This window comes from Orbicella franksi, chromosome 7 (assembly GCF_964199315.1).
Source record: "Orbicella franksi chromosome 7, jaOrbFran1.1, whole genome shotgun sequence".
NCBI classification, from domain to species: Eukaryota; Metazoa; Cnidaria; class Anthozoa; order Scleractinia; family Merulinidae; genus Orbicella; species Orbicella franksi.
Genome location: NC_138151.1, coordinates 15,319,413 through 15,342,369, shown reverse-complemented (window position 1 = coordinate 15,342,369; position 22,957 = coordinate 15,319,413). Strand labels below are relative to the sequence as shown.

Below are 22,957 nucleotides of genomic sequence, written 5' to 3'. Positions count from 1 at the left end.
AGTTTTCAGCTGCTCTTATACATCATTTAAGTAAAATCTCAGGAAGATCAATAGTTTTGTAGTTCGAATTTTGGTGACGTCATGTGAAAACCAGCTATAAGATAAGCTCTTGCAACATCACTATAAAAAACCAATTCCCAGACCTCTCCCCGTTGACCTACCTTGTAGAATTCTCTGAGGAAGAGTGGGTTCTGGTCATCAACAAGGTCGTCAATCTTGATATGTGAAAGACAATGCATGATCACCACTAAAAAGTCGCCAACAGATTCCATTCGCTCCTGACGCACAAACAACACTCGCCGCGCATGCTCGTAGAAGAAGGAATTCCGGAAGGCGTTTCTTTCGTAGTTGTTTGGCGGTAGGTTGGACGCCAGTAGTAACGTCACTTCCGGTGTGTCCATAGCCTTGTGAAGCATCTGTGTGATGAACACACCAAACCGATACACAACAAAGTTGGGAGGACTGAGTTCGTTGATATCCACTGGAACCAAATCTCCCCGACACAGCCACTGAGCGTCCTTTATGTCGATGTAAGGACGGCCTCCTTTAGCCCCGGCCACCCCTCCCTCGCCGATGTTATTTTTCAGCATGTTTTCTATTTCATTGACGCTGTCGAATAGTGGCGAGCCAATCAGCATCGAGACCCAGTCTTGCTCTGAAACGCCCGCAGGTAGTCCAGCGGTGATTACAGGTTGGGTGTCAGCAGATGATGTGAGTAAGGTTTCCGAGGCAATGAGGTCTTCTGAAAAATAAAATAAAATAAAAAACCCCGCAATAAATAGGACGTGAACAAACAACAGGTGGAGGCACAGTGGCCTCATCGTTAGTTCGTTTGCCTCCGGATCGAGCGGTCCGTGTTCGAGCCCTGGATGGGGACATTGTGTTGTGTTCTTGGACAAGACACTACTCTCACGGTGCCTCTCTCCACCCAGGTGTATAAATGGGTTCCCGTGAGTTTGAAACTGGGGTAACCCTGCGAAGGACCAGCATCCCATCTAGGGGGGAGTAAAAGTACTCCTGGTCGCTTAATGCTACAGAAACCGGAGACAAATGCCGGCCTGATGGGCCACTTGGCTCGTATGCAGACTTTACTTTTACCTAAACAAACAACAGTCAGCTCAACCTCAGTGACTTACATGTCATTTGAAAAAGAGTTACTTAGGATGATACTTGGATGACGACGGGTGGTCAAAGTTAGATATTTTCACATCGATAGAACTTAACCAGCGAGAAGTTACTTTGCAAGGGAATTAATCATTAAATACGAAGAGAACAACGCCCTCTAGGGCACGATTTGTCCAGTGGCTTGAAACGAAAATATTTGACTTGACTATCTTACGGCTTTTTGATTCAACCCTTCTAGAATTAAAGGAAAAACAATCAAATAGTCAAAAAGAACACCACAGGAATCATATTACGACTAGTCAAGGGATGTTACAATGCAAGCAGCTTACTGACATGTTTATTTTGAGGTTTGTTCTTATTGGTCCTACTAACATTTTACAATTCTGTACAAAAGTCTTATTCTTCAATGATCCTTACCAGTTGTCCTCGGCCGTGTGTCTGAGGGTGCCATGGGCGTGGCAGGGGTGCTGGCCTTCAGACGCTCTGCTCCTTGTCTCTGTAACGCGGTCATTTCTTCTCTTTCTTTCTGTTCTGCAGCCTCTGTTTCAACCTTTGCAGCAGCCTTAATCTTCTGCATCTCCGCATCTTTCTTCTTCTTTCGCCTGGCTTCGAGTTTCTCACGCAGCGCAGCCTTCGTTCTTTCTTGCTCTTTTCGCAGGTTTTCTTCAAACTTGGCCATGTTTTCCTGGTGTTCTCTCATCAGTTTCTAAACAACAAAACATGAAATTATTTATAAACATCCCCAGCTTTAAACTAGCGTTTCTCATAAACACTTGGTTGTCTATCATTGCGTTTCACTTCCGCCGTGCCCAACCCTACCAATGACAAAAGCATTTGACAAACCTCTTTCTCCTCCTCAGTCATTCCTCTCTGAGCCATGGCCAGCTGCTTAGCAGCCTCACTTTCTTGTGCCGTCTTAGCTCTCTTTGCAGCTCGCTCGGCCTCCCGCTCAGCCAGACGCAGTTCTTCTCGTTCTCTTTCCTTCTCCAGCTCGGCTTCAAGGCGCCTGGAAGATTATTACGGCAACGACAAAATTATTTCCTAATTCACTTTTAACAGCTAACTGAAAAGCAGTTACCCTTAGGTTTCTTTCAGCACACACTGAAAGAAAAGCAATATCTAAACACAAGCAACAAAAGTTGTTCTTACTTGACTTCTTCGTCCATTTTTTTCTTCTGCTCTTCACTCTGCTGTTGCCTTTGTTCTTTTATCTTGTTGATTTTCTCCGCCATTTCAAACATGGTCTGTTCGCGATATTCCTTGGCTGCCTGCGAGGCCCGTTCAGCTTGCTCGGTGTAGTTTTTGATCAGCTCCTGATACAAAACAAAAAGAAACTTACCTGTTATGCCAATGAACCATTAAAACAGTCTTTTAACTCTTCACTTAACTCTCTCCACCCAGGTGTATAAATGGGTACCGGCGAATTTAATGCTGGGGGTAGCCCTGCGATGGACTAGCATCCCATCCAGGGGGGAGTAGAAATACTCCTAGCTGCTTCATGCTACTGAAATTGGAGATGGCCTGATGGGCCTCTAGGCTCGTATGAAGACTTTGCCTTTAACTCTTCCACCCTAAATATTAAGTTTATGGGCATAAACCCGGGTGTGTGACCTTTAACATGATCAAACTTACTTCCACGTTGATGTCGGGTACAAGATATTATGCTGTACAGGGCTCCTGAATGAAACTGTAATATCCGAGCATATAAATGAAAGCTATCGAGCGTTACTATCTGATTTGTCCAATCACACACGACAAATTCAAGAAACAATAACATACCTCTTCGGTTGACAGTTCATTCATTGTGCCCGCGAGCTCCTGAAGCTGTCTTTCTCTCAGTTCTAATCGAGCATGCGCATGTTTCACCTCAAGAGAAGGCAGGGCGTCCAGCTCAGCCTGGGCCACTTTCTCTTGTGTTTCTGCGTCAAACTGCGCAAGTTGTTTCTGTAAACAGAACAGAAAATCACGATTAAGGAATGAAGTTACTCAACTGCTACATAAAAATAAGGAACAACTGAAAAAACAACAAAAATACACGACTACTTTTACCTTTTGTTTCAGCTTCAACTCTGCCTTCATCTGCGAGAGCTCGGCTGTGCTCATGGAGTTAGATTTTGCAATGAGCTCCATGAGCTCCTGAAAGACAGATAAATAAAGAATTAATAAACTTTGTAACAAACTATTCACAACTGTTAATCTAGAAATACAGATACTCAAGGTCTTATGGCACGATAAGGGCTGTGACGACAACCATGATGAAATAGGTACGCGAAGTGATGTTGCAAGTCTCCTAACTCTTATTCTAAAAGTGATTTGTAAGTTTGTCGCTCTGCAAGTTTTAATTTTCTTACCTTGTCTTGTTCGGCAATCAATTCCTCTCTCTCTGCTTGACGCGTTTCAGCCATTTGAGCCCGCGCCTCGGCCTTGGCAGCGGCAATCTCTCTGTTAAACTGCTCTTCAAGCTGAACTCTCTCTTGTATGTGTCGCTGTTGTAGCACCTGGTAAATCGTGTTCCCGGCTCGTTCACTGTCCAGATTCTGTACTGCATCCACAAGCGCCGTTTTCTGCGCTTCACGAACCTGCAAGGGTTGAATGATTGCTCTTTACAAAATGCCCCACAGTAAATATTTAGTCCAGTTTAAGATCATGTTGTATGTAATAGAATAACCTGAAAATAATATGGGAATTTTCTGTACTGTGAAATAAAAGCTCTAAACAAGAGAATATTGTCTTAATGTGCTGCTAACTTTAATTCTCAGAGCTACCATCGTAATAAATATATGGCAACCGTAAAAGCACTTCATATTTCAGTTTGACACTTGTTTCTCTCTCACCTTGTCGTCTTGGACTTGCCGTCTTTCATTCTGCTGATTCATCAGTTCCTTCGACATCTCAGCCTTGTGTCTCTGTTCTAACGCGGCAGCTTTGCGCTTCTTTCGCTCGGCAATCTTGTCACTCAGTGAGTTTAACTGCCTCTGTTTCTCGACATCCATACTGCGCGACAGAATCTCCAGCTCCTGCTTATGTTGTTCCAATAACAAGTCAGCCTGTTCTTGTGACAGATCGTTACGTGTTCGCGCCATTTCTTTCTCAAATGTCTCCTTCTTTGCTGCGATTAACTACAAGAGAAAAACAGGTATTAATGGCAATGGTATATCAACTACACACTCTTCTACACAAATCCTCGCGTCTTCCACAAAAATTGATATCTTTAGGTATGAAGGGTTAGATAGAAGAGGTCCTGTGGAAATCCTTACTTGTTAGAGTTCAAAAGACTACCAAGACCATGAAGACCGTTTATCATTTGAAATACAGTTTGTAATTACGACAATATCTGTAAAAAAAACACTCAGTGGAGGTGCACAGATGAGGGGCGGGGACAGAATGCGAGTGGTAAGAGTTTAGGGAGAACTGGATCAATTCATTACCAACCTTCTGTTTCTGTTCTTCAATCTGATCTGCGACTTGCTGCCCTGCAGTCTGTTGTTCCGCTCGTAGTTCTTCCTCCATGTTAATCATCTCTTCAACCTGCTTCACCTCCAGTGCAGCTTGTTCTTCAATCTGTTTCTCGGCAAGCTTCTCAAGTTCTTCATTCAATTCGCCTGCAACCTGAGCCTCCGCTACCTCTAGTACCTGCACAGCGGCTTGATCACCAGATAATTCAGCCTGAAACACGTGAGAAAACGAAAGCTTAAGTTATTATCCATATAAAGATTTGTTTTCGAGACAAATTCTTTGACACTTACATCGAGAGCAGGCCAAAACGATGAATGAAAGAAATAAAGAAAGACACGACATCTAAAAAGATAACAATTATAGTGGGAGCCCTAACGACATCTACTTTACCCTAAAAATATCGGCTACAGGCAGACAGAAGTACACAGAAAACTTTTCACCCTTACAAATGAACTTTGTTACCTGTTTTTTGCTCATTTCCTTGAGTTCTTTCTTCATAGCTGCCTCTTTGTTCATCTCTTCTTTCTGTCGTCTTCTGGCGGCCAGTTTAGCGGCCAGCACGGCTCTGCTGTGTCTCTGCAGGTCATTGTGTCTCTGTTTCATTTCTTCAGCTTCTTCCATGTACTTGGCCACCAATTGTTGCTGTTCTTCTTCTGTCAGCTCAGTTTTCTTCAACAGATTTTGCACCACCTTGCAAGTAGAGCAACATGGATATTAGATCTGCATTACTGAGAGGTCATATAAAACAAATTCCCATGTAAGCACTTGTTTTAATTTAAGTTTTTACAGTGCCAACCCAGGTCGACCAAGCAAATTCTGTGCACATCGATCAATGGTGTTTGCGTGTTAACAACACAAACATGACCAGAACATTTTTTCTGTGGTGCGAATCTTATCTAGATCCATAAATTGTCGAAAAACTTTCGGGAACATCCAAGGTTTTCATTCGTAACGTTACATTTGCATAAAATTTTGTTGGGTTACCTTGGTTCAAGTACTAGCACTGTAATTGGTACAATGATGTAATGCTATGCGCATGCGCCTTACTAATCGATATCTCAACTTAAGGTAGAGCAAATGATTGGGCAGGTTATTGAACGAGCGTGCGAGTGAGTTCAAACCTGTTTTCGTTTCTTTTCTTCCTGCTCAGCCTCCACTTCAGCCAACACAGCAATCAAAGCTCCTTCTTCTCTCAGCACGTCAGCATTCTCACGTTTCTGTAAGGCATCCAGGATCTCCGCCTCCTCAGGGGACCCGGGTGTCACGTGCTTCAACTCCTCTTTCAGTTCTTCCTCGGTTTTTCTGGATCGTTTGCGATCCTTTCGTTCTTTCATTTTGTCCTTCATGTTGACTCTCCTTGATGCGGCTCGTGAGTGAAGCTTGTACAAAGAACATAGCGCTATGATTAGAGAATGTCACGTATTTCCCTACTCAACTAAAATATTAAGGACTGTCCCAAAGCCTTTGGCGGTAAAAATTATAAAACTTTCTTCACCATGTATGTAAGTAAGCTTGTACGCACCAGACAACCACACAAGATGAAGTACTATGAAATGCAGAAGTTCTTTGTAAATCTGTTTCAAACATGCTAGGGACTTCATGTAATATATCAAAACACAAGAGACAGTGTTTCATCGGCATATCCAAACACCGAGAAGAGAGTTGAAAATACGACGCGCAGCGAAGTATTTTTCAACGAAATTCGAGGTGTTTGGATAGCCGATGAAACACTGTCGAGTGTTTGATATATCTTCTCAATCGAAACAAAAACTCAGGAGTAAACGGAGAACTAAAATCGTCAAAATCTATGCTAATTAAGACCGGGTATCCAAACCTCCTGCACGGTTGTGATTCTCTTTGTTTTAACTTGATGAATTACTAATGAGTTTTAGAAGAAAAGTTCCCTCACCTCTCGAACTTCTTCGAAAGCGTCCTCGATCTCTTCCGGTGCAACTGACAAATTCATGGCTTTGACTCGAGCTTCCATTTCCTGATCAAAAGCCGCTCGTCTTCCAGACTCCATTTCCTCTCTCTCCCGTTCACTCTCCTCTTCGTACGCCAGCGCCAATTCCGCCAACAGTTTCTCTTGTTGTTGCGCCAATAAAATCAGATCTCTTTCCAATTCATCGACATCAGGTAGATCAAGATCGATCACATCACTCACTCCTGCATTACGAGCTTCTTCCTTGTGGCGGCTACGATGAAGAAAATAAAGATAGAACATTCATTGGAGTATTGCAGTGCACACCTTGTACGCTTATGCACAAGGTGGTTCTTCGTTTAAGAAAGCCGAGTGTGTGACCATTCAAATGGAAGCTACTGAGTAGTACTTTAATGTGGCACTATATATTATGCTGTGCAAAGTGGCTTCAGGTTTAACTCTGTGGATGAAACCTTAGCGTGTGACCATTCAAAACAAAGCTATCGAGCAGTGTTTTCGTGTTGTATTGTTAATTATGCTGTGCGACAGCTTTCACGGTTTCTTAGGTCGATAAAATTATTTAAATGAAAGCCGTAAGGGAGCAGTTCGCTGTTGGAAGACATACTTGAAGAGCTCTTTCTTGCGTCTCAGTCTCTCTTCCTTTAGAAGCTTTCTGACGTCTCGCAGCTTCCTCTGTTTCTGTTGTTCAATGTCGTCCTGGGCCTTGGCCATTTTCTGAGAGTATTCCTGCATCAGCGCTTCCTTCTCTTCTTCACTTTCAGCTCGTCGTAGCCTTTCTCTTAGCTCTTCCTGAGTTGGTTCAAACAAAGTAAAAAAAAAAACAACAATGTTACAATTAATCCTTATTCTGTTGGAGTTCTTAAGTTCATCTGAGTTTTGTACAGTTGCAAACCATTCCCTTCAAACATTACTATATTATATCGCAAAACTTTCACTAGTAACGTGACTTCATTTCTAAATTTCTTGCTACCGTAGAGGATTTTCGCAGTTACAGGTATCTGAGGCCGTATTGTTGTTCTGTCCTAAACATTGTGATCACTATGTACTGTATTTATATATACCTCTTACTAACCGAGTTCGAGGGCCATACTGTAAGTTACGGACCGAGTTTTATTCCCATCGATTTATGGCCCAAGCGCGAAATAAATCGAAGGGGAAAAACGAGGACCCGTAACTTACAGTACGGACCCAGAAAACGAAGTTAGTAAGATACTTATTATATCTCTACTGTGTGTCTGCCGGATTCGTGAAGGATTTTTATTCACGCGGGACGGCTTCAAATTTCTGACGCACCTCGAAAGCAAAACAAGTCAATTGTTAATTGACTCATTAAGTCGTTAGCAGGTTCTAATACACAATTTTAGAAGTAAAAGAGAGTTTTAAACTTTTACTTGTTAAAAAAGTTAAGAACACTTGGCAATAAATCACGAAACATTTTGGCGACAAAAACAGCATAAAATTTTAGCGGACCGCACAGTACAACACGGCCCGCTACACTGACTAATCACAACGCGCGTACAGACTGAGAGATGTAGTAAAAAAATTATTACACGACTGATATATCCACATATCTTTACCTGCAACTCAGCCACCGCCTTGCCTTTCTTCTCTTCGTAAGCAGTAATAACCTCAGAGATGATTTTAATCTCATTCGAGCGGAGTTCGTTTTCCAACTGCGCGCATTCTAAAGTGTGTTTTTCCATCAAGTTCTTTGTAATTTCTTGTCTCTTTTCCTCTGTCAGGCCACCTGATGCCGCAATTTCAGCGATGTTAACAGCTTCGGAACTGTATTTCTGGCCCATCTGCCCCACTTCCACTTTGGAGAGGATTTCTGCCGCGGAGAAAACAGTGCTTGTATGGCGTTGTAGGCCTGGTGCGAGCGTAACGGAGGCAGCTTTTTGAGTTCGTTCAGAAGTGACACTAGTTTGGTTCATCAACACGGCTGGAGCTAGAAGATTTAAATAAAAAGTAATAATGTATGAAATAATTTACGTCATTGAATACAATTTCCTGTGCGAATTCGTGAAATTTGACTTGAGCAGATTAATTGCGACACACAGACCAGATGACAGATCAAAACCACATCTACCGTTAGCGGTTTGAGGTTTGTTTTTCGCGTCTGATTAGTTTCCCCCATGACACAATAAGAGGGCACAAACACTGAAGTCCATTGTTCACGTTTTTCTGATGTGCACTGTTAAACTTTTCCAATTTCAACTCAACATTCGATGCTAGAAACTATTTGATTGAACGCTAACTTGAACACCTACCAACACTAGTAACTCTATCACCACCAGCACCTGAGCTGATGACGTCAATCTTAGCACCACCACCGAGCACAGAATAACCGCCCCCAACAACTTGCCCAGCGGAGTTCATCAACACGGGCATGCCCTCCTCAAGAAGTCGTATGAGTCGTTGAAGAAGAGGCAATAGCTCCCGATTAGCTTCTGGTAAAGGAAGATCATCGCCGTAAATTCCGAGTAGGGCGACTTCGTATTCACCAGCAATAATAGCACCTCCCGTCAAAACAAGCTAGGATGCAAAAGAGTGGAAAGTGAGGAATGGGTACGTTGGAAGTGAGATCATTCGGTATTGGCACTTTGTTCGTGTAAAGAAGGATCAAGATCTGCGTAGCGTTAACTTTGAATATCAATAAGGGATGCAGGATTGTTTACCTTGGCCTCCAAAGCGGAAATCTCAGCTTTGTTCCTGACGTATTCTAGTCCTGAGTGCTCCTCGTCCAGCTGTTCCGAGCGGCTCTGGAGCTGATCTTCTAGTTCGCCACGTAACCTGGCCTTGGCTTGCTGGAAGCGATCAGTCACGGCAGCTTCAGCTTCCGGATTCAACGCGCCCTGAGGGGAAAAAAACAAATACAAATTAAACACTTCAGTGACAGCGTTTAGTTGAAACAGTTTTAATTTGAGTAATTAGTTTGGCATCAACCAAGTTACCCGATTGGCTTAAAATACTCGCGCCACTTCTTCATCCAATCAAAAGTAAAACTAAAACCAACCGTGACTTGCTAACACGCATTTTCCCGCGCTCCGCGTAGGCTACATGTAATTACTTAGGGTTTTGATTGGTTCATTGTATTGTCTGTGTCCTCTGTGATTGGCTAGAGTGATTACATTGGTTTTGGTGTTACCACACTCAATTGAAAACCGTTCTATAAGCAAGACTAGAAGTGCTTGTACAAAACAACCCCACAATCTTCACTCGCCATGGCTCTCTAATTAGCTACTAAAATGGCCCTACCTGCAGTTCGTCCATTCTGTTATTATACTTTGTCTCTTCGGTCTGCAGTTTATCAAAGAAGCGATTGATAGAGTCCGCAAAGCGTTTGTGAGCTGAATTATGCGCTTCTTCCTTCTGTCTCTCCAAAGCATCAAACATTGTAAGCACAGCCACTACATCTGGAGGCAGTCCGGCCGCATGGTCCACAGACGCTTCGGTTCGTCGTTGGACTTCACGATGCGCAGCATCAGCCAATGAAATAGTTTCTAAGAAAACGAAGGTACAATCGGAAAATGAGTGATGTGTCGACTATAACACGACGATTGACGAATAAGCTCGAGCGACTTCTATGTTTCTTTGTCTCATGGCAACTTATTCCAGTGATTTTAGTAAGTCTCTATCAGTTTTCTTGGTATTTTTATCTCGTGTCATGTCCACAAGTTTTAGATTTTTACCTACATTACCTGCAAAAAATTTCGGACGATTTTAATTTCGGAAAATAAAACCGAAAATAAAACCGTCCAAAATTTTAACGTCCGAAATTTTTTGCAAGTAATCTATTTGATATAATTTCTTAGCCGTCTATCGTACGTCGAAGTACTAAAACAATTATTTTTGCCTATTTATCTGTGTGTACTTTCATGCTTTGTTTGGTCAATTGACACTGAAAATGGTGTCTCCTTCTCTTCTCGTCTTACGTGCGTTGAACACACCTTCCTGGATGCTTTCTAGTTGTTCCTGTACATGATAGGCAGTCACGTGTTCATCTTCCATCAGTTGTCGGTGGAGTTTGGACTCCACTTCTGTAAGCTCATCTTCACGGTGTCTCTGACGACGCCAGAAACTGCGCCTTCCAGCGAGCTCTTCCTCTAGAAGGGCCACCTGCAAAACAGATTTCACATCATGTTGAAGGTGTGTTTCCTTGGGAAAACAAATCTGCCAAAATTTGCTCTTTACTTTGCAGTGACACGACAGTAATTTTCGTTTATTTGTTCATTTATGAAACAGTCTCTGTCTGCAATACTGCACAAACGATCAAGACTTACTGTAAGTAATTATGTGTTTTGCAATAAAAAAAAAGAAGAAAGAGACCTACCGATCCAGGAGGCGGGCGGCGCTTTCTTTGAGTGCTAGAGGAAAGCGTGACAGGTTCTGTCACGCCAAACTCTTGGTTCATCTTCACGCCACAGATAGTAGACAGAACGCTGGTCACCGGGTCCACGGCCTTCTCTCCGATCATAATGGGCACCAATCCTTCCCCACCAGGGTCCTCTAAGGAACCTCCCAATGGAATAATTGTGTCGATCTCGTGGTTTTTGTCTATGCCAAGGATTGGTACCTCAAGGTCTGTTCCTGATGGGTCCCTCATTGTGGTGCCTACTAATATCGGCAGTAATTGACCAGTGGCTGAGAATTCGTACATTCCAGGGCTACCTCCGCTCTCAGCCAACAGAGAACAACGCTCCTCACGGCGCATGATGTCATGAACACTTCTCAATAAATACGTCATCACCTTGGAGCGTCCGCGCTGGAGATCCTTCTGCGCAGTCTCCAGCATACTCAGCTCATGGCGGCCGTCTAAATCATCAGGGCCTGTGACTGCTTCTTTAAGCACCTGCAGTGCCTCTAGAACGCGGAATTCGTAATACAGCTCGCCAACGTCCAGGACGTACTGGTAGCCTCCACCCATTGGTTCCAGTTCTCTCTCACCATCATCCACTAGCCTGGCACTAGTAACCTTGAGAGGTCTGCTTGACAGAGGCTCGGAGAATGAGTCTCCAAGTAACACAGGAACCTCGTCCCCTCTGTCGGAATCCCCAGGTGTACCACCCAGAGGAATGACATTACCTGACCTTGGGTCAATGGTAACTGCTACAATAGGCACTGGTCGACCCGTGTTCGGATCAAGCATCATCGAGCCGATCTCTATGGCAACGGGAAGGCCTGTCACTGGGTCGTCATGGCAGCCACCGATTGGATAAGCATTACCTGAAAAAAGTCATCGAGGTAGTGGTTAGTTAATTGTTCCGCAAATGATACTGCGTGGAGATATCAAGTGACTGCATAGTGGCGTTAGGGTGGAGTCCACAAGTTAGAAGAGCAGTAAAAAGACTTAAGAATACCTGGAGGAGGACAGTACAGGTAGAGAGACGGCAGGCAGGATGGAGTAACTGGAACATCGCGATTCGCTAGAGCAGTAGCCAGGCATCTGGCACAGTGGAAACAGAATGTTACGGATTTACTCGCGCAAAGAGCAGTGACGTGCGCAAATTATAATGAGCTAGCGCACAGACTCACCCTAAACTATGTGGTAAAGACTAAAAAATAAGGTTGGGGGAGGGGAGCACGTAAGAGTTTATATAACGATTTATTATATATTAGTGAATTCTTCACCTGTCTCTGGGTGAATGGTCATTCCTAAAATCGGCACAGGCAGACCCGTTCTGCCGCAAATCATCCTGCCATTGAGCCTCATATCACCTCTCTTCTCCACCGGTGTCAGAGTTGTTTTCACGAGCAGCCCGGTCTCGGGATTGCTCGGGTACGGGATATACGGGATAAGTGCTTCTGCTGCAGAAGCTGCGTCAGCGTTAGTGCTGTCAGCGGTAATGGTGAGACGAGATGCAAGCGGGTCGTAGGCGACATTCCCTTCTATTGGCATGACCCGGCCGTTGTTCTGGTGGACAAAGAAGTATTGAGGGACGGGAACATTAGTGACATTATCAGACAATAGCATGTTAGCTGTTGCCGGGTTCGGGATGAGAAGTCCCGTGTGCGGGTCCTGTGATATGACATCAGTGGCTCGAATGCTTCCATCGCCATTGAACAAGTAATCTAGACCCAGGAGCTCTCCTTCAATCGTGCACAGCCTTGCCCCAGTCTTCTCTCCCAGTAGTGCCCAGGCTCCTCGTCGTCGACATTCACTGGTGATCTCTACAGATAACCGCTGAATGATTGCATCAACGCGGCTTCCAACCCTGAAAAATCAATCACATTCACAGTGAGCTTATTACATTAACAAATACCTAATTATTGGTCTAAGGAACATTTTCAGAATATTTCTGGGCAATAGTAACTGAGGCACTCTCAAACCGCCCACTTGCCACTGCAAGGACTATCCTAACTGTCTAGTCACGTGAAGTAATGTATCAAACACGAAAGACCGTGTTTGACCACATTTCCAAACACCGAGAAAAGAGTTGAAAATACGACGCGCAGCGGAGTATTTTGACGAACTTCGAGGTGTTTGGAAATTTGTCTTGTCAATCGAAACTAAAGCTAAGGAGAAAACGGAGAAAAAAATCGTAAAAGTCTATGTTACCTTATTACATGAAATTTTCGCGACACGTTAATTTCGCGAATTTCGCGATTTAAAATAAATCGCGAAATCAAAATGACGCGAATAATAAGTGTCGCGAACAAAACAGGACGCAAAAATTAAGGGACTCACATTATGTTACTGTTGCCATATAGTCCCGCTGTTGCGTTTTTGTTAATTTTGACGTTATTGTCAAGGACAGGTAAAAGCAACATTACCAAGGAGAGAAACTGTGTGTTACTCAAAAACGCGAAGTGATTCAAAAGACAAAATTTTCGCAAAATCGCGGAATTTAAGTGTCACGAAACACGCGCAGCTCAAAATCGCGAAATAAACGTTTCGCGGAAATGTCTGATAATAAGGAAGGTATCCAAACACTGTCACGGTCATAATTTCTTTTGTTTAAACTTGATGTATTATTAACGAGTTTGACAAATCCTGATAAAAGTTACCTGTGTTCTAGCTGTTCGTTGAAGTCTCCGTCTATGTCACCTTTGCCTTGTTTCTCACTGTGACCTTTCAGCATACGAATTCCTTCTCGTAAAGAAGCGTCAAACGCCACCAAGTGAGCTTCGCGCGCTTCTTCGTCTTCTTCGAGGATGGCTTTCTGGCGCTGTAGGATCTGCTGGAAATTGAATCCAAGTTCCTTTCTTCTTTCAAGTTCACTTTCCAGCTGAAAACAGATGGAGACATTATTGGTTCACAGTTATTGCTCGATTGAACTTTTTGTTAGTTGTTCTGTACTGTCTTCAGGTCTAGTTCGACTTTTAAGTCTCTAAGTTTGTCATTAGCATTATGGCCCACCAATAACACTGATAAATTAAATACGCTTAAATTTGCAGCCCCTTTATAACTTTCGGTTTTGTCAGCAATATCGCAGAAAGCTACTAAAGTGGAATGGCGTGTAACAAGCCTAGTCTTGCTTATATACATCTTGCCTATATACATACAAAACATGGCTGGCAATAAGGTCCAGAGACATCATAAAGAGCGGTATGCCCATATTTACCTCCGCTTTCTTGGCATCAAAAGCTCTCAAATCTTCCGGCGTTGCCATGGCAGCACGACCTCGCAGGTTTAATTTAGCGATCCACAATCCTTTTAGAGATTCCGTCTGTTGGTTGATCTTCTGATAAAGTTGTTTAGCCTACAAATACGAAATTCAAAGTTAAGCTTCAACCAGAGTCTAACACTTAACAATATTGCATGTTACATCGCTGTGAACCGAGTATATGGTACGAAAAATGGGAAATGATTAACCAAATTTTAACCAGTCAGATTTCGGACGATTTTAATTTCGGACAAAAAAGTGTCTGTAAATAAAACTGTGCGAAATTTTTACGCGTCCGAATTATTTGCAGTACAGTATAAAACTTTTAACTAGCTCCAAAGCCGCTAGTTTCCTTTATGGAGCGAACTCTAATTGAAACACTGTTTGAGAACGTAACGACTTGATAGAATTTGCGTTATTTTCTCGTCAGTGTATCTGTAAAATCTCGAGGCTGTAGTAAAAAGTATCGTTTTCACAGATGTTGTTTCAGTCTAATTCATTTGTGTTTTGTAGGCGTAAATTTACATTAGCTATGTCTCAGCAAAGTGTCCACAAATTGAATGTTCGAAATAAATCTTCAGAAATCTTAACGTCCAAACCTTTTTGCAAGTAATGGACTTATTACTTATGATAATATGTTAATAATAAACCTTACCTGATCTTTTTGTCTGGCTATGGCTGCCGTCACCTCTCTGGACTGTTTTGCCAAAATACCGTACAAGCGCCCGGATGTAAAACCTTCTAAATCAACCTGTTGGTCATAATCCCAGTATTCATCTCCCTTCACATTCTCGTCAACTGCAAAAAAGAAAAAAAAAACGTTTCATTCCATGTCAAAAGTTCTTTATGTCAGTGATATTTAGACTTAATAAACTTTCTTAATAAAATTCCAGTAATCTAAGCATAAATAACAGCACTCATGTGGACGGCACACTCAAAATTTCTCAATGCTCTCCGTGCACACAAGTACTATTCTTATAAGTTAACAAACCTGCAGGTCCCTGTTCTTGTAAGGCTCCTTCTTGAGCGTACTGGTTGAGCCCCTCAAGATTCCTGTGGTACTTCTTAACAGGGTGAACAGTGGAGCCTTTGGACGAATAGTCATCAAAGTTGTAATTCTGTGCCAGCACACGATAGCGAGGGAACTTGAAGGTGACTTTTCTCCAACCGTGTTTACGGAAGATCAGCTGAATAGGAAAAAGACCAAGCAAAACACTGAGCAAATGGAATTTTCTGAGTGTCATATTATACTGATCTGATTACAAATGAAACGCCAAACGGTGCTTTAAAAACACAGATGAAGCACTTGAATTCTACCTATGGTTATAATTGAAGAAGATTAAAACAGACTTCGGACTGAAAAGTTTTATTTCAAGCAAGATCCTTCAAATGGCTCCCGTTAACTTAGAAAAAATGCCGCCGTCCCCTTGAATAATATGCTACCCTTAGGATCCTCCAGCAGTTACTAAGCAATCGAATGGACACTTCATGTTCACAACACCTGGATTAAGAACGTCGGGCAAGGAAACCAAACATAAAGGAGTTCAGTCATGGCATCTTGATTTATTTTGGCCACGAACAAAATTACCTTTCAATTGATGGAAACCTGAAAAAAGTAGTTTACTAAGAAAAGAAAAAAATACCAAAAAGATAACAATAAACCATAAAGGAACAAAGATGGTTAAGGATGAAAAAGACTGACATGGATTACAAACGACGAACTTGAAAAATTTAGGCTAAACGTTTCAAGATGCGCAAACCGTGACGTAGTTCCTTTAAATCGAACTTCCTTTTGATTTTAACATCAAGTTCCTGTGCAGTCTTGTGAAGAAGATTAACTTACCAGACCAATCACAAGAATGACCATCAACAAAGCAAAGCTTCCCAACATGGCACCAATCAAAACCCAGTCAGGCATGATAACTATGTCCCTAGAGATGGCAATGCCATTCTGAATCACAACTCGTGGTGTTGTGGCAAAGAAGGGGCCATCTTCAGCGCACTGGGCTCCTTTGGCCATGACTCGAACAAGCTGTAAGAAAGAAGATCCATCCAAAGTTAGCCCCAGTCCCTTACACGTCTTGTGCTGTTAGATTAGATTGTTTTCAATTTGCTGTTTTTAGCACATCTCACTACTCGAGTACGTCTTGGCCCTGTAACCCAATTCTTGCTGGCTTTTGAAAAATCACGTTTACCTTCAGGTTAAATTACAATGTTTAGATAGGAAGCCACATCAGCTTTAGCTGGTTTCCATGCTGATCCTCTATCCTGGTCGAATTGGAATTTGGAGTGTTAGTTGTTGTGAAGGGAGGAAAACCGGAGAACCCGGAGAAAAACCCTCGGAGCAAGGCAAGAACCAACAAAAAGCTCAACCCACATATGGCAACAGGCAGGAATCGAACCCAGGCCACAGGCGAGCGCTCTCACCACTGTGCCATCCCTGCGCCTCGTAGGTTCTAACTATGCTATGAAACGTTTCAACTGTTTTTTTGTAGACAAGGTCCAAACTTACCATAGTACTCTCTGGATTAGCGCTGGATGTAAACACGTAAACACCTTCAGTGTCAAACCGGTACGCAAACAACTCGAAGCTGGTGGACTCGAGTTCATGTTTTTCTTCCAAAGCTTTAAAGGGACCATCATCAAATGACGGGTTCGTGTTATACAAGTTAGTTTTATCGTACTTTGGGTAATCTGAGTTGGACACACGCCAGATCATGTGTGAGCCATGTGTGAGACAGATGGTGGGATTTGAAAGACCTCTGAAGGTCAAACTCGTCACAGCTCTTCGTCTTCTTCTCTTTGACGCGGAGGAGGAGTTGCTTGAGCTTCGTGTTACTTCTTCCGCTATCACTTCCGTAAGTCCCTCGGGATCGGGATCATATGCACCTTGTATGTTTCCAGCTGTTGACAATTTGACAAATAAAGTTCTTAATTGAGAAACTTGAAAACAATTTTTCCAAATAATGGTTAAAGACCTCCATGATATTCAAAAGTAATCTTCGGAAGCCTATGGCGTTCTTTGAAGTATTTTGATTGACCTTAAAAAAACTTTTAAAGAAATCTTTGTGTGTTCTTGGAAATAATTAGAACACCTCAAATGCACTTGCAACTCCATGGTGTTCATCAAGTATATACAGGATATCGACAGAATTACTAATTTACACTTGTGCTGCTTTCTAAGGGAACCATGGAAGATCGGTCATAAAAACTACATAAAGACTAATATTGACTTTACCTTGCAGTTCCACAAAACTGACAGCGAATACTTCACCATCCATGCAATCAAATGTGTCTGCGAAGTTAGGCACGTTTTCCAACTCTGACACATTGAACACCACAGGCTGGTGGTAAAATAAATGCGATACAGAGGTTATCACTTCCACTTCCAAATAATTCAGAGACCAATTTTAGAGGATTGACTTATATGAAGGAAGAAAGAAAGAAAGAAAAGAAAAGAAAGAGAGGAAAGGAAGTGAAGGAGAAGGATGGAGGGACACGATGAAAGGACGCAAGCAAGCAAGCAAGCAAGCAAGGAGTGAGGGGGAGGGAGGGAGGTTATTCACAGGGTTAGCACCCTTGATATGATCGAATGTAATAGTAATTTGATGTTAATGAAAGATAAAGAGCAGTAGTGGTAAAGCTATCTATTAACGATGTTTCATCTACCTCATACATGGCAGCGTAACAATAAAATAACAAATGTTTCCTTATCTAAGAGCTGACACAGATAAGAAGTGTATGTTTGCATACCGATCTGTTATCGGGATAGGTGATTCTTATTTGTGGTGGGTCTTGGCAAACAATTTGAATACGATTCTTCTGGTTCAATCTGCACTCCCTGTCACATATGTCTTCTCTGTCTGTTACTTTACACTTGCAGAGACCCAGTTCCCCTTGGAATCCAACGGCACCCAATGGACATTTCTATTAAAGAAAATTTAAAAAGCAAAAAGATTACAAATGATCTCACAGTTTCTTCTTACTATCAGCCATAACAGCCGCCTCGTGTATTGCCTGTAGATTCCTGTTGAAACGTTTTAACTAAAGCACTGAAAAAGAAGCTAACCTCTTCTTAGGCGATAGGTTTTTGATTATTTTTAAGACTCAAATTTATTGCTCGGAGCTGTCCAGCTACAACTATTAAGTTACCGTGTTATTGCAGTAGTCCTCCCATCTAGACTGATTCCAGCATTCGCCCATCTGATTTCGCCATGTGCCATCGCCACATAACGGGTACATTTTCTGAATGCAATCCTCATCATTGTCTGTACTCTGTTCAAATCCCTGCCTACATTCACATGTTTTGTCTGATATCTGAAAGGGGACAAATTTAAACGCAACTATTATCAAAATCAACCAAAACCATTATCATTCGATGCATTTTTTCTTCCTTCTCATTGGCCAAGAGCCAACCACATGACCCGCAAATAACTACCTACAAATAATGGTCTGTTCATGCGTAGTGCCGTCTAAACGTGTTTTGCTGCAAATAATATTCTGTGTAATTGCAACCATGATCTCCGGTGAAAAATGGCAGATCACTCCCCTGAGCTGTCAGAGAGTGATTTAACTAAGAAAACAAATTTGGTGATCGAATGATAAAACAATTATTGAACTCCGTTATCGGAAAATATGGTTATTTGTCTGTGTCTCGCAAATCAATTATTTGCCTCAGCCTTCAGCTTCGGCAAATAATTGATCTGCTCTCCACAGACAAATCACGATATTTTGCTCAACCTCGTCCAATAATTATTAATTATTTGTATTTAACAGACAATTTTCATCGCTTTTTTCCCTCGTGAAAGACATCCTGAAGCGTAACCATTGATATTACAGCTACTGAATAGTACACTCCAGGAGTATTGTTGTTATTCTTTACTTGAAATCTCTGTCCACGCTGACATGTTAGGAAATGGGAGGACTGTACTTTGGAACTATTAGAGAGCTTAAGCAAACCAAAACGGACACAGCAACGAAAATGTCACCAAACAAAAGATTTACTGCGCCTTTCAATGACATGCGGACTCTACAATTCAACGCTCAACGGACAAATGCATTTTTCGCTACCGTCAATCAAATGTTCGGCGGTTCCTTCCAGCTTCAGACTACTGCCGAGTGCGCGGTAATCAAATCGTTGAGCACAGTTTAGACAACGAAACAGTGCTCGGCACTAGTCGGAAGTTGGGAAGATCCGCCGAACATTTGACTCACGGTAGCGAAAAACACATTTATCGGTTGAGCTATGAATTTTAGAGTCCGCATGTTATTGAAAGGCGCAGTAATGAGCAGAACAGTGCGACTGCGCACGTGTGCTTTAAATATTTGTAAATTTCGTAGCCATCCTCTGCAAAACACTAACCGGAAATGACATGTTCTGCGTATTTTGGATCACGTAGGCCACGACGGCAAATGTTTTGTATTTCTTTTTCAAATTGATCGATGGCATTACAATTTTAGTTTGAGCAGGTTTTCAGACCAATTGGCATACTGAGCAGTTTCAGATAGATGTGAAATTATTCGAAGATAAAATATAAGTTCATTTTCAACTAGGCGTCGTTCACGGCGTCGCCGTCGTCATTGCTCAAGGTCCCTATTAACTGGTAAACACCTCGTTTGTTTCCTTTTCACATACCTTGTAAACGCGGTTCTGCCCTCTGCATGTGCACGTGTCACTACCTTCTTTGGACTGTAGAGGACGACAGGACAAACAGGAATTCCGAGCAACATATGGATTATAGTGATCAACTGCGCAAGGTTTGCACTGTCCAATGTGTGAAGCACCAAGCTGGTCATTGTAGGTTCCATTGGGGCATGGATATAATCTATGATCACCGCTTTGAGAGTAGTATCCTTGAGGACACAGGAATGAATTGGTATTCTCAACTCCCAGTGCAGTCCCATTCAAACCAGGATCATCTGTAGTTGCTCCTGGAGACAAAAGAAAAATGAAGATTAAGTTCCAGGCCCGGGTTGTTGGAAAGGTGGATAACGCCATTCACTGGATAGATCACTATCTAGCGGATATCCTAACGTGGTTGGCTTTGTTAACGCTCATCCACTGGATACTGATTCACCGGGTGGATAGCGTTATCCGGCCTTTGGACAACTGGGGCCAGAATTGCAAAAAGACTGATATGATGTGATGTGATGAGGAAGAAATGTCTGACCTTCCAAACAGACAACACCACCACGGCAAGGCTCACAGGTAGAACGGCTGGGATGATTGCCAAATGTACCAGGACTGCAGATCTCACAAGTATCATTGAAATTTTCTTTGGAAGCACCATCTTTCTGTTTGTATCCTGCGGAAAAAAACGCATATAATCAGTTTTTACCCGAAAGGCGACGACGTAAAAGGAAAGAAGCAAGACCGATGCACACAATACCTAGAGAATGCAGTTCTCCTAGTAAAGCTTCAAGTGTCACATATCACTGCGCATTTAGGTAAGTTAGAGTGACTGTTTTGAAACCAATGAAGCGCAATTGTCGGCTGCAATCAACCAGTGAAAAGTTGAAGAAAGCCTCGGAAATGACCAAGTTTACTGTTGGTAAGCTTAAATTGGTCATTCCCTCTATGAGAAAGGGAATCATGGTAGTTGTATTCATCAAAACAAATATCCAGTCCCAGATGATGAATACAACTACCATGATTCCCTGCAGGCACGTCTTATAGAGGGAGCTGGCCATTCAACCCAAATTGAGTGCTCCAAATCCCTTTAATGCAAGAGTAATGAAAATCGGATTTTCCCATTTAATATACCACTTACCTAGTGGACATATCTTTGGCTGGCAGGCACCCGCATTCGTGTCGTCACTGTCACATCGATCAGCTGGGTCGCAGTAGTGCCCCTCAGGACAAGGAATATATGAAGAAGAACCATTTGGACAGTAAAAACCAGCTGGGCATGGCATTTGAGTTTTGGTTTGTCTGCAGTAGTACCCTGGCAGGCAAACTGTGGGTGCAGATCTTCCAGGGGGGCAAAATGTTCCATCTGGACACTCGTAGCCCCAGAAACTGCTGTTTGACAGGGGACAGAAGTTGCCAGCAGGACAGAGGTAGCAATCAGATATATTACGTGCTCCAGTGTCATTTCGGTAGGTTCCATTTGGACAGGGTATTGGATTGTCTGTGGCATTTAAACAGTATTGGCCAACTGGACACGGAGAGGTAGTATAGTCAGCGAGGCCTGAGGGGAACGGTAATGCGTTAGGAAAGTGGTTTTGTGACCAGATGTAGCAAGCGATTAAAAAAAACATGGATTATCAACACTGTGGAAGATTAAAACTACAATATTCGTAATTTAAAATTTGTTCTCAGTCAGATGAAGTGCATGTGATGAAGACGCAAACGCATCACAGCGTTGTGTTCCATAGCCCATTGGCAGAGAAACAATGGTACACACAGTGCACTGTAACATCCAAATCCAACAGAAATTTGGTTTCTTACCTTCATACCAACAATGGTATCCAGCAGGGCAAGGTTCACAAAAGCTTATATCTGTTGCTCCAGACACGTTGTTGTAAGTTCGCAATGGGCAAGGTCTGACTGTGTCATTGAAGGGACAGTAATGTCCAACCGTACAGTCTTCAGGTATGGAACTGCCAGGCAGGCAGATCTTTCCAGCAGGGCAGATTTGACACTCCACCTTGGATCTCGCCCTTGTGTATGGAATTACCAGGCCAGCCTCACACTTCAAAGGTTCTAAGGTCCCAGCTGGACAGTAATAGCCAACCGGACATTCCCTACCAATGGTCACATTAGAACCATCTGGGGTTGGTGTGGGACTTGCAGTGTAACACAAATATCCCGCAGAACAATTATCAGCCACCACACCACGTTGGCAATAATGACCAGGACTACACGGTCTGCACTGGTCTACATTGCTCAGTCCAGTTTCATTGGTGTAGGTAAAAGTTCCATTAGGGCAGACCACTGGAGTGTGTGTCCCATTAGGACAGTAATGATGGGGAGGACATGCCAATGGATCAGAGGTGTTTGCAAGACAGTAATAACCTTGAGGGCAATCATCACATGACACTTGTTGCTCACGACTTTGATATGTCCCTGGGCGACAACTGAATGGATTGGCCGTACCATCTGGGCAGAAATGGCCCATTGGACACTGGAAGTTACTTGGATCTGGATAACGAATGTCTTCTTCTGCTGGGCAGTAGTAACCTGCTTTACAGAGATCGGTTGCAACAAGCAGCCCAGGTTCGAAACAGTACTTCCCTCCAGTGCATGGTAGACAGTCGTTGCGAGATTTTGCTCCAGGGTATGGCCTCAATGTTCCTTCAGGGCACATTGTGCCATTTGTTGTTCCTTCTTCACAGTAGAACCCAGGAGGACAAAGCCCATTATAAGTGTCACTTGTGTCATTTGGTGCAGGAAACTTGGCTCCACCTCTGCATAGGAATCCTGCACTACAAGGCCCAGTTGCATTAGCCTGCCCACGAAGTTCACAGTACTTACCAGGGGGGCATGGGAGGCACTCATTTAAAAACCTTCCATACTGATAAAGGAGATACGTTCCACTAGGACATGCTTCACCATCGGGTATTGCCACACCACCTGGACAATAGTGTCCAGGAGAACAAGGAGTCAGATGTATTATAGAAGTATTTGCACAAGTGTAGCCAGCTGGACATTTCTCACAGACACTCAGACCCTCCCTTGGACCATACTCTCCTCTGGGACATGCTTGTTCCTTCACTGTTCCTGTGGGACAAAAATGGCCTTTGGGACAAGCTTTTCCTTCTATGCCATCTGTTGGGCGTGGTGTTGTAGAACCTGTAATAGAAAATAGTAAGGATCAGACAGGAG

At 42.9% G+C, this 22,957-nt stretch overlaps 1 protein-coding gene across 2 annotated transcripts in view; it reads right to left on the bottom strand.

The window, feature by feature from the left end:
* Positions 1-22,957, bottom strand: part of LOC145492875 (uncharacterized) — a 65,510-nt gene that overhangs the window by 2,680 nt on the left and 39,873 nt on the right. The window contains exons 40-72 of one of the 2 annotated variants that reach the window (XM_081472252.1): positions 21,581-22,924; positions 20,901-21,320; positions 20,301-20,435; positions 19,766-20,061; positions 18,283-18,447; positions 17,884-18,057; positions 17,369-17,474; positions 16,643-17,034; positions 15,974-16,162; positions 15,122-15,317; positions 14,786-14,928; positions 14,089-14,226; positions 13,532-13,752; positions 12,155-12,738; positions 10,857-11,749; positions 10,474-10,642; positions 9,782-10,026; positions 9,202-9,378; positions 8,794-9,058; positions 8,101-8,471; positions 7,128-7,312; positions 6,491-6,776; positions 5,703-5,960; positions 5,044-5,271; positions 4,558-4,791; positions 3,960-4,244; positions 3,477-3,704; positions 3,175-3,261; positions 2,905-3,069; positions 2,275-2,438; positions 1,969-2,131; positions 1,543-1,831; positions 162-742 (exon numbers count right to left, since the gene is read on the bottom strand). In XM_081472252.1, coding sequence (XP_081328378.1) covers positions 162-742; positions 1,543-1,831; positions 1,969-2,131; positions 2,275-2,438; positions 2,905-3,069; positions 3,175-3,261; positions 3,477-3,704; positions 3,960-4,244; positions 4,558-4,791; positions 5,044-5,271; positions 5,703-5,960; positions 6,491-6,776; positions 7,128-7,312; positions 8,101-8,471; positions 8,794-9,058; positions 9,202-9,378; positions 9,782-10,026; positions 10,474-10,642; positions 10,857-11,749; positions 12,155-12,738; positions 13,532-13,752; positions 14,089-14,226; positions 14,786-14,928; positions 15,122-15,317; positions 15,974-16,162; positions 16,643-17,034; positions 17,369-17,474; positions 17,884-18,057; positions 18,283-18,447; positions 19,766-20,061; positions 20,301-20,435; positions 20,901-21,320; positions 21,581-22,924 — 9,776 coding nt within the window. The remainder of the gene's footprint in view (positions 1-161; positions 743-1,542; positions 1,832-1,968; positions 2,132-2,274; positions 2,439-2,904; positions 3,070-3,174; positions 3,262-3,476; positions 3,705-3,959; positions 4,245-4,557; positions 4,792-5,043; positions 5,272-5,702; positions 5,961-6,490; positions 6,777-7,127; positions 7,313-8,100; positions 8,472-8,793; positions 9,059-9,201; positions 9,379-9,781; positions 10,027-10,473; positions 10,643-10,856; positions 11,750-12,154; positions 12,739-13,531; positions 13,753-14,088; positions 14,227-14,785; positions 14,929-15,121; positions 15,318-15,973; positions 16,163-16,642; positions 17,035-17,368; positions 17,475-17,883; positions 18,058-18,282; positions 18,448-19,765; positions 20,062-20,300; positions 20,436-20,900; positions 21,321-21,580; positions 22,925-22,957) is intronic. The other variant, XM_081472253.1, reaches the window with a different exon arrangement.